At 41.3% G+C, this 11,546-nt stretch overlaps 1 protein-coding gene across 2 annotated transcripts; it reads left to right on the forward strand.

The window, feature by feature from the left end:
• Positions 1 to 604: 604 nt before the first annotated feature.
• Positions 605 to 11,348, forward strand: rae1 (ribonucleic acid export 1; the record flags this gene model as incomplete). Of its 2 annotated transcripts, XM_080025733.1 has the most annotated exons (13): positions 605 to 719; positions 1,332 to 1,450; positions 1,599 to 1,703; positions 2,219 to 2,311; positions 2,406 to 2,492; positions 2,580 to 2,666; positions 5,577 to 5,648; positions 5,743 to 5,850; positions 6,044 to 6,150; positions 6,323 to 6,398; positions 8,745 to 8,939; positions 10,649 to 10,734; positions 10,960 to 11,348. In XM_080025733.1, coding segments are annotated over exons 2-13 (1,107 nt in total). In that variant the 5' UTR covers positions 605 to 719; positions 1,332 to 1,360. The 2 variants fall into 2 exon arrangements, with proteins under 2 accessions (XP_079881859.1, XP_079881858.1); XM_080025732.1 differs by lacking the exon at positions 10,960 to 11,348 and having other exon boundaries at positions 10,649 to 10,738.
• Positions 11,349 to 11,546: the final 198 nt, after the last annotated feature.

Here is an 11,546-nt window from a genome sequence, read left to right on the forward strand (position 1 = left end):
GAGAGTGCATGTTTTATTCTCTAGCCTACTTCACTTAATCATTTCCATTTGAGTCTACTTCATACTTATATTCATTACGTTTCAGATAGAAACTACTGTACATTTTACTCCACTGTATTCGTCTGACAGCTGTTGATTTGTAAATTAATATTATGCATTCAAAACATGAGGGCCTAATTATTTTATGAAACATTGAAAGGTTAGATCAAAATATCAACAACAATGGCACAAAGAAATTAAAATTATCCCAATCTTGACCAACTACCACAATAAAATAACGCTTTACTTTTGATAGCCTATTTTACTCACAGTTAGCCTATATTTCATTAGTGTAGGCTAGTGATAGGCTATTCTAAAGAGGAGGTTTAGTGTAGCCGAATAAAGTGTTTTTATAGCCTCTTACTACTATTTTAGGCCTTAGAAATACTTAGAAATAAGTACAATAATAGAGTTGAAGTTATTACCTACTTTAGATGATACTGTTGTGCACTCCTCTAAACGCAGCAGCACAAGTCATCTGTCTCTCCATTGATCAGTAAGGGACTTGCTGTCTGTGCTGCCGCCTGGCGTTTACTCTTGAGATTGCATGCTTTACCGGAGGCCAATACGTCATCAAACTGCGACATATCGAGGAACAAGCGCCACATTTTTTTTCTGCGCCAAACATTTTGGCATATCCAGCGTAACCAGTTTATAGCCACAGTTTAACAAATTAGGCGGTATGTATATTAATGTGATAATAAGACGGTGCTGTAGATGATACGACGTGTGAATGGGTGTTTGTTACTGCAGCGAAAGTAGCTACCAGTATGATAAACGGACTGAGCCAACGTTAGCTTTCGTTAAATTAACTATCACATTTAATATCTTACACGCAAATTCTGGGTAAAATGTCGTTCATACGTGCACATATTTTTTAAAATATCATTCAAACGAACAGACTTTTTATATTTTAATTAAAACGTGAGCTGGTGTGTTTAAGCTAGCAGCGTTAACTGACGTGACGTTAGCGTGAAAATGAGCTGTGCTGTCAACTGTTATGGTTTGCGTTTTTCCAGTTAACCGTTCCCAATATCTAATAGATCTACCACACGTGTTACGCTTGCTAACTGAGTTGATATAGGTAACGTATCATAACACATGCAGTGGTTTTGGTCACATGCTCTTTTTTTGAGTAAACGCTACATCCAGTTTATGTGCATCAGCTAATGTTTGCTAACTGACCACGATTTGTCTGTTTACAATATCGATGCACTTGAAAACGACGGCTAACTGAGTGCAGTCTGCTGTTATGTCAATGACACGGTGCGCCTGCCCTCTCTCTTTCTCAGGCCCACGTTGGGAACAACCTTACTGCACGATGAGCTTGTTTGGGGCGAACACCGGGTTTGGAACAGGAGGGACTGGTGTGTTTGGAAACGCAACGACAGACAGCCACAATCCCATGAAGGTAAAACATACGAGCACGGGAGAAAAGAAAGCATTTTAGTTGGCTTTTCTTTAAAAAAGTAGTTATCATGCTTAAGTGGAAAAACTGGGCCTTCCCATTGCAGCTTAATGTTGGTCCGTGTTGTTTGTGTCCCTGACATGTCCTGCAGGATGTTGAAGTGACCTCACCTCCAGATGACAGTATCAGCTGCCTGGCGTTCAGTCCCCCCACCATGCCAGGAAACTTCCTCATCGGAGGATCCTGGGCCAACGATGTCAGTTTTCAAAATAGTGGTGTACAGTATTAGATCAATCTAGAGAACCACAGACTATAAGTTGTTATTTTAGAGTGAAGTTTAGGTCAAGGAGGATTGTTTCATCATAGGCCCTGAAAGGCTACAAATGCACTGATGTGTGTGTGTGTGTGTGTGTGTGTGTGTGTGTGTGTGTGTGTGTGTGTGTGTGTGTGTGTGTGTGTGTGTGTGTGTGTGTGTGTGTGTGTGTGTGTGTGTGTGTGTGTGTGTGTGTGTGTGTGTGTGTGTGTGTGTGTGTGTGTACACTTCATATGAATAATGTATCAAATATATGAGGGGGGTAGGACCAGAAAATATTTTAAATTATTATTACCCCTTTTAACATTAACAATAATACTTTAATTGTTTATTTGTTGCTTATGAGTTGCTTATCGATCAAATTGTTTTTTCTTTTATTACACGTTTTACTTAGTTTTTGTATTATTTTAACATGTTCATTAAATGTACTAAATAAATCAAAAATCATCTGACCTCAGGTCCGGTGCTGGGAGGTGCAGGACAATGGACAAACTGTCCCCAAAGCCCAACAGATGCACACAGGTCCAGTGCTGGACGCATGCTGGAGCGATGTAAGTCTCAACATACAAAGTCATTGAAGCACTGGAATAGATGCTGCCTGCTGGGCCACAGAATGGTTTATGATGTGCTATTCTCTTTAACCAGGATGGGAGTAAAGTCTTCACTGCTTCCTGTGACAAAACAGCCAAGATGTGGGATCTTAACAGCAATCAAGCCATGCAGATTGCACAGGTTGGGTGAGAGCTCCAAGATAAAAAGCGTGGTCACAAAAAGAAACAAAACGGATTGTCTCATACCTCTCATAATTTCTCTTCACAGCATGACGGTCCCATCAAATCAATCCACTGGATAAAAGCCCCAAACTACAGCTGCATCATGACTGGCAGCTGGGACAAAACGCTGAAGGTAAAACAGCCATTTCCAGACATCGGTTATTGCTTTTAAAACAAAGACATACATGCAGTTTTGGATTTGCAGTCACAAGCATATCTGGAGAAACACATTTTTTTTATTTTATTTTTTTTTATTATTGCTAAAACTGAATTATATTACTCTGAGACAGGATTTTATAACCATGGAAAATGTTCATTGCACCTGTTTAAAGGATAGTTCAGTCATTTTGAAGTGGGGCTGCATGGGGTACTAACCCTACGGCCCCACCAAAAGCGACAAATACGCCTGTGGGCGCTCGGGTTGCTCCTAGCGCACTGCCAGCCTCTCTAGCAGTCGCATGCAGGGGGGCAGGAAGCTCAAGCAGCGCTGCAGACATCACTCCTGGTGTGTGAATAGTCTGTCAAGTTTGTAGAAGCTATGCCGAACCAGAGCTGATAAAATACATGATTTTTCACATTTCCACTGCATATTATTTGGTAAGAAAAATGTGCAAAGGCATACTCGATTAGTCTTTCGATTAAAAACATTAAACTGATGTTTTTTTTGTTTTTTTGTTTTTTTTATCCCGTTGGGAATTATAAGATCGCTCTTTTGAGTTACTTCCTTCTAAAAGTAACAAGCTGCTGCTTTGGCGAAATCGCTCCTCATTTGCATAAAGTTCAGCTCTGCCCAACTTTCGATAGGTGCTTTGGAAGCTCAGGAAGCACTGGCTGCTGGCCGCGCTCTTGACGCTCTTGGTTGCTGCTGGTGGGGCTGTATTGTTAGGCATAGTTAGTGTGTTACCGTATGGAGATCAGCACTGTCACTATAAAGCCGAAAATATACTTGCTGTTAATTATGCGATCTCGTGTGCATGACAACATACACCCGTATCCTGCATAGGTTTATAGCGTTGGTTTTGCACGTCGTCAAAAATTAATATAACGCGTCCGTAGGTCCATTAACTATGAGTAATACGCGTCGTAAGTAGTCGAATATGTGAACAAATACGTTAACGACAACTACTGGGACGTGTGGTTGAACAGCAAGTATATTGTCGGCTTAAGGAGTTTGGGGGAGAAGTTGCTGTAGCAGAAGTCAGCATTGTACTGTTGCCGAGGGGGCCAGAAGAAAAAGGTTTTTACTCAACATATACACTGCCCAGTCCAAAAAAAAGTCACCACCTGGATTTTACAAAGCCAATAGGCAAGAGCCCTAGTAACGAATCCAGACCTGCCGCTAGGCGTTGGCAAATTAAATTTGCTGCGCCTGTTGGTCTGGACACTCCATTGAATCTCATTAAATATTTCAAGAAATCCTGAGCTACCAATCAAATCGTTCTTTCTGATATGGGCGGGCCTGAGCCCTATGTATGGTGCTCTGGGGCGGACGTAACTGGATGACGACAGTTCTGTGCATTAGCCGCCGAAGCCGTGATAGTAAACAGAGATGGCTGTGGATATGTTGTTTGAGTTTGAGACGGCTTTGGCCTCGACACCTAACGATTTGGAAGACGGCACTCAAATCTTTCATTAGCAAGCAAGAGGAATGTTCTGTTTTGCCGACCGACCACGCCAACAGTTTCATTTAACAGTTAATCCGCTGTTCGCTAAACGAACAGGGCTTAATATGTCACCTTGTTCATTGCTCTGATTGGTTGTAGTGCTATCCATTTGCGTGCAGTGGCATTTGAAATGCACGCGTAGGTGCCGCCCCTTGAGTTTGGAAGGTCTATTGATCGTGGCCAGACCCTCTATCCTTCTAGATATGGGTCTGGATTTCCAGGCTACAAGAGCCCTCCATCGGTCAAAAACTGCAGTGATTAATATGTATCAGTTGGCAACACGTTATTTAACCCTAACTGATCCAGTGTATAGCTTCTTATTTCTTAAACAACCATGTCAGAAGACATAGGCTTTGGTCTTGGAAAAGACGTTACTCTGTTGCAAAAGGGTCAAATTATTGGCCTGCATTGAACCAAGAAAACTACTCGGGAGAAGCTGAAACTACAAAAATCGGGTTGAGAACTGTCCAACACATTATTAAAACCTGCATAGATAGTGGTGAACCGTCATCTTTTAGGAAAAGAATGGGGTCGGAATAAATCTTTATTGATCGTGATGGGAGATCACTTAAAACATTTGGTGTAATCAAAATTTAAAATATCGACAGTTGAACTCCTGGCTAATAGTGTGTTTAATAGTGAAAGTATGAGCATTTCTACACACAATGCGAAGAGAGCTGTGAAGCCTTATAAGATCAGGATAAAATGCTTCAATTTGCTAGGGAATATAAAGACTGGACTCTGGAGCATTGGAAAAAGATTTTGTGGTCTGATGAGTCCAGATTGACCCTTTTTCAGAGTGATTGGTGCATTAAGGTAAGAAGAGAAGTTAATGAAGTGACGCTCCCATCATGCCTAGTGCCTGCTGAACAAGGCTGTGGTGGCAGTGTACAGTAGGATCTGAGGTTGCTTCAGTTGGTCAGATCTAGGTTCAGCAACCTTATGAGCCAAAAAGCGTTTATCAAAAAGTGCTACGGCGAATAGGTGTCTTAATCAAAGCTAAAGATGGTCCAACAAAATATTTGAGTGTGTGTGACTTTATTTGGCCAGGCAGTTTATAAATGCTAACCTAAAACCTATATTTATTCAATTGTAAACTGAGATTTTTTTTTCCACGGCTTTAGTTTGACGCCAGACAGTTGTTATTTTTGTATCACTCCACCAATCAGACACAAGAAAAACTAAAAATAGAGGGCTGTCTGGGGGCAAACTAAAGCTGTGAGAAAAATCTCAGTTGAGTGTACAATTGAACGGGTATTTAGGTTTGAGGATAGCATTAATGAACATAATTATCTCTTAAAAAGAGCTAATCCGATAGTAGCATATCAGATTTTCTTTAATGTAAAGAAACATGACAGCTCTCTTGTTTTTCTCTTTAGTTCTGGGACACCCGCTCACCCAACCCCATGATGTCTCTGCAGATGCCAGAGAGATCCTACTGTGCAGATGTTGTAAGTGGATGAAATCTATTGCTTACTGAGTAGATAACTGATTGTGTGAATTTTCTTGCGTAATTCTTTTAACCGCCCTGACTGTCATATGTAGGTATATCCGATGGCAGTGGTTGCCACAGCTGACAGAGGCCTAATAGTGTACCAGCTGGAGAACCAGCCCTCTGAGTTTCGCAGAATAGACTCTCCTCTGAAACATCAGGTGAAATGTTCTGCTCCAGTTTGTCTTTGTCTTTTCCCTCCATTAAAATGTCTCTGTTTACATTGTGCCTCTCAACCTGTCAGGTTCATGTACAATAAAAACAAATTCCAAAATCTAAAAAATGTTTTCTTTTTTATTATTTTATATTTGAATGCCTTTAATCCAACGTACCCCTCTGTCCTGGGCCTTCCAGCACCGCTGTGTCGCCATATTCAAAGACAAGCAGAACAAGCCAACAGGCTTTGCACTGGGGAGCATTGAGGGCCGAGTGGCCATCCACTATATCAACCCTCCAAACCCGTGAGTGTCTAAAACAATCAATATCTTACAAGTGAATTAGCTTTTGAAGTCATGCTCCAGGTGTTAGGTGAGGTTCAAGTATGTCTGATGTTTTCATATGATTTGAAATAAACCTCTCAGTCAGAGGCCTGATGCAAAATATGACATGAATGTGTTCTTTGATCCCTTCCAGAGCTAAAGACAACTTCACCTTTAAGTGCCACAGGTCTAATGGAACCAACACAACCACTCCACAGGACATCTACGCTGTAAGTTGCTCTGACATTGTGGATGAAATTGCTTTTTTTCTTAGGCCATGTCCACACGTACACAGGTATTTTCCTCACCGTATCTTTTTCTGTGCGGTTTGGCCTTTAGTCGGACACTTAAACCGGAGCTTTTTGAAAACTCTGGCCAAAGTGGAGATTTTGGAAAACTCCCTATTTCCATAATTGTGGTGACAGGGAAAGCAGTGGTTTTGAGAAGTTGGGAATGGTTATTGTTGTTTACAACTACTGAGCGTGTGCCAACCTCGCTCAAGAAGACACTCAATGCACATGCTCCCAATTTTCTTCTATGGTGTTTGACGTGAAACATTATGGTCACCTACTGGCCCGGCATTATTAACTACCGTACTTTCCGTACTATAAGCCGCACTGGACAATAAGCCGCAGGTGTTATAATGTTTAATTACGATATGTAAGAGTTCGTGCACAGAGGGGATTGTCGGGAAAGAGATGGCTGCTTGAGGAAGCTCCCATATATTAACATTTCAACAAACAAGTTGCATATTTGCATAACGTACGTAAGTGTTACCATTTTGTGCAATAGTAGCTATTGGGGATGGGCACGAGTGTTTTAGCTACTCGTGTGATCGCTTGCATTCCTCGAGGATCAATCGATTCCTCGTTAAACTTTTTTCTATTTTTAGAACGCAACGCATCTGTCTACAGAACAACGGTTGACCGCAATAAAGCGCTCAATGCTTATGTCAAACAGTCACAGTTGCCATATGATATTAAGGATTTATTTTCCACAAGTTTAAAACACATTTTCCTAACTGAAAGTAATTAAATAAGCGGGCCACAATTTAAACCGATCGAGTAGGTCTGCGGTGGAGAGAGAAAAAAGAGAGAGAAAAAAAGCATGGGCTGTAGTTGGCTAACAATCAAAATAGACATTTAAAATAAGAAGGGCAGCAAATACAATAAAATTATTGTCCTACAATTTAAACACATAGATAGGATAAATAACTCACCAAAGCAGTAGAAGTAGTAGTATATCCAACCGCGTAATGCTCACTCCTGTCCGTGACTAATTACCGCGACTAATTCCTCGTTAACGGAATGTTACACCGGTCGGCTTTTGAATCTCAATCCTATATTCCATAATAAAGGCTTCTTAAATGTTGTTTGCTCGAATGTGCCCGAAGTCAGCCTGGCTTCTTTACGTGACTTTCCAAGTTTTCCAGCACCGCATTCAGCTCCGCGGTGCTGTGAAGACCACACACTGGCTGTGCTGCACGGAGGTGGCAGTTATTTGCGGTTTCTGTTTGACACAACGCTTAGTTTATTTAACTTGGATAAAAATATTAAATTTTGTTAAACTTTATATCCGTTTTGTGCCGTTTTGTACACGTATATAACATTTTAAAATAGGGGCGGCCCGCCGGCCGGCCTGAAGGCTACAAACACTAAAAAAAAAAAAAAAAAAACGATTTCCCTCATCCACCAATCGAGATCATTTGAAACGAGGAGTACTCGATTACTAACGCCCATCCCTAGTAGCTACAGAATATATACTGTGCTGTGTAATAACAGGGTCGAAAAACGGGGAAAAAGTCGCGGCTTGTAGGCCGAAAAGTACGGTAAGTGTTTTCAATCAGTTTTTTTTGCGTTGCCATGTGAATAGAGATATTCTGAAACACAGCTGTTTGTATATGAATTTCTCTGCAAACAGAAGGTGGAAAAAATAGTTTTTTAAAGTATCCTTGTATGTGTGGACATGGACTTAAAGTAAATTAAATTAACAGTTTTGCTGGAACATAGACAAATTATTCCAGTTTGTGGATCTAATCGTCAATAGTTTCGGTCCAAAGTGTTTATAGTAATAGACCTTTGTTCACAGCAACGCTCTGCTTGTCATAGAAGGTGGATCTAATAACATTAATGATGGCTGCCTTTAACTGGCTAAACTACTATTTGAATGAATGACTTTCACCTCTGCTCCTCCTCTGACATGTCATGTCTGCAGTGAAACATGTCTGCTTCATGCACCGGTGCGCCCAACTATTTCATCTGCACATATCTAGGCGCACTCCACATACACACCCTGTCCTAATTTCGACCCGACTCCGGATAAGAAGATGAGTTGAAGATGGTTATGATGATGCTATATCCTTTGAATAATGGCTTGATTCCCTTTTGTTTTAATGGTCGATTTGTCTAATTCCCAGATTTTCAAAAACAGATAAGTTGACACCATGTTGCTGGACAGCCCTTTGGTATTTTGTTCACTGGCTCAATTACTACAATTTAGTCCCTTGGATACACTAACCAGCCTTGTTATAATGGTTCCCCGATGTCTCACCCCTAATTTCCATGTTCTCCCATTAGGTAAATGCTATTTCTTTCCATCCTGTCCATGGCACACTGTCTACTGTGGGCTCAGATGGGCGCTTCAGCTTCTGGGACAAAGATGCCCGCACTAAGTTGAAGACCTCAGAGCAGCTGGACCAGCCCATTACGGCCTGCGCATTCAACAGCAACGGCAACATCTTTGCATATGCCTCCAGTTACGACTGGTCGAAGGTAGGCGGCGTAACGTCTGTTTCAAAAGCTGCGGTAATGCAACTCATGGTGACCTTCACTCATATTTAATACAGGTCCTTCTCATATAATTAGCATATTGTGATAAAGTTCAATATTTTCTGTAATGTACTGATAAACATTAGACTTTCATATATTTTAGATTCATTACACACAACTGAAGTAGTTCAAGCCTTTTATTGTTTTAATATTGATGATTTTGGCAAAAAAGTAAAGAAAAACCAAAAATCCCTATCTCAAAAAATTAGCATATTGCATCCGACCAATAAAAGAAAAGTGTTTTTAATACAAAAAAGTCAACCTTCAAATAATTATGTTCAGTTATGCACTCAATACTTGGTCGGGAATCCTTTCGCAGAAATGACTGCTTCAATGCGGCGTGGCATGGAGGCAATCAGCCTGTGGCACTGCTGAGGTGTTATGGAGGCCCAGGATGCTTCGATAGCGGCCTTAAGCTCATCCACAGTGTTGGGTCTGGTGTCTCTCAACTTCCTCTTCACAATATCCCACAGATTCTCTATGGGGTTCAGGTCAGGAGAGTTGGCAGGCCAATTGAGCACAGTAATACCATGGTCAGTAAACCATTTACCAGTGGTTTTGGCACTGTGAGCAGGTGCCAGGTCTTGTTGAAAAATGAAATCTTCATCTCCATAAAGCTTTTCAGCAGATGGAAGCATGAAGTGCTGAAATCTCCTGATAGCTAGCTGCATTGACCCTGCCTTTGATAAAACACACTGGACCAACACCAGCAGCTGACATGGCACCCCAGACCATCACTGACTGTGGGTACTTGACACTGGACTTCAGGCATTTTGGCATTTCCTTCTCCCCAGTCTTCCTCCAGACTCTGGCACCTTGATTTCCGAATGACTTGCAAAATTTGCTTTCATCCGAAAAAAGTACTTTGGACCATTGAGCAACAGTCCAGTGCTGCTTCTCTGTAGCCCAGGTCAGGCGCTTCTGCCGCTGTCTCTGGTTCAAAAGTGGCTTGACCTGGGGAATGCAGCACCTGTAGCCCATTTCCTGCACACGCCTGTGCACGGTGGCTCTGGATGTTTCAACTCCAGACTCAGTCCACTGCTTCCGCAGGTTCCCCAAGGTCTGGAATCGGCCCTTCTCCACAATCCTCCTCAGGGTCCGGTCACCTCTTCTGGTTGTGCAGCGTTTTCTGCCACACTTTTTCCTTCCCACAGACTTCCCACTGAGGTGCCTTGATACAGCACTCTGGGAACAGCCTATTCGCTCAGAAATGTCTTTCTGTGTCTTACCCTCTTGCTTAAGGGTGTCAATGATGGCCTTCTGGACAGCAGTCAGGTCGGCAGTCTTACCCATGATTGCGGTTTTGAGTAATGAACCAGGCTGGGAGTTTTTAAAAGCCACAGGAATCTTTTGCAGGTGTTTAGAGTTAATTAGTTGATTCAGATGACTAGGTTAAGAGCTCGTTTAGAGTACCTTTTCATGATATGCTAATTTTTTGAGATAGGAATTTGGGGTTTTCATGAGCTGTATGCCAAAATCATCAGTATTAAAACAACAAAAGACCTGAAATATTTCAGTTGGTGTGCAATGAATCTAAAATATATGAAAGTTCAATTATTATCATTACATTATGGAAAATAATCAACTTTATCACAATATGCTAATTATATGAGAAGGACCTGTATAATGTAACTTTTATCTGAATCCCTCAGGGCCACGAGTACTACAACCCCCAGAAAAAGAACTACATCTTCCTGAGGAACGCCGCCGAGGAGCTGAAACCTCGGAACAAGAAATGGTGAGAGAACGGCAGCCACTGTTATTTATTCAATTATGGAGATGACAATGAAAAGATTCAGGGAATAATGAACATGAATGAGTAATTCTTGTCTATTAGGATTGTATTTGTCTGCTGAATAGTGATATTGGACTGTTTACTTCTGTGCATAGAGGGACACAGTGAAACACCCTTTCACAAATAAAGTAGAAAATGTTTTTTGTGACCGCTCCCTCCTGTCTTTAGATTTGTCGTGCCAAGTCGCATCTCTCGTGGGGGAATGCAGAAGACCTGCTGCTTTAGTGTGTGTATATGCTCAAGACAGACTATCTTTTCGGCAAGCACCTGGACCAATGCGGTGGTGCTGTGTACTGTGCATGGCCCAATCAGAGGGGCCTTCCCAACCTGCCGTTGATGACAGCTGCGTGACGATGGGTCCTAGTAGTCATCATAGAAGGGGATGGCTTTATTTGTCACTCATCTTGATGTTTTCGATATTTTTTTTTATATGTCCAACTCCCCTTTTTTATTTTACAGCTTTCCAAAGACTATTCATTCTCTTATGATGTGCTGTTACTCTGGTTTAGCTCTTTTAATGAAACTGGGATTGTAAAATAAATAAGTGCATAATATTAGATTTAATCGTGTTTATTCCAACTTGATTGAAGTAAGTAGGTTAAAAAAATAACCTAATCTGTTTGCTGTATTAAAGTTTGTTGGGGATTCACTTTATGATGTGTGCATGCGAAACCATGATCTTGACCCCTATCTCAAATTTCCGCTGTAAATCTCTTCATGTTCAGGTGACTTTGGAATCAAATCAAAATGATAAA

The sequence above is a fragment of the Ammodytes marinus genome (assembly GCF_949987685.1).
Source record: "Ammodytes marinus genome assembly, chromosome: 4".
Lineage (NCBI taxonomy): Eukaryota > Metazoa > Chordata > Actinopteri > Uranoscopiformes > Ammodytidae > Ammodytes > Ammodytes marinus.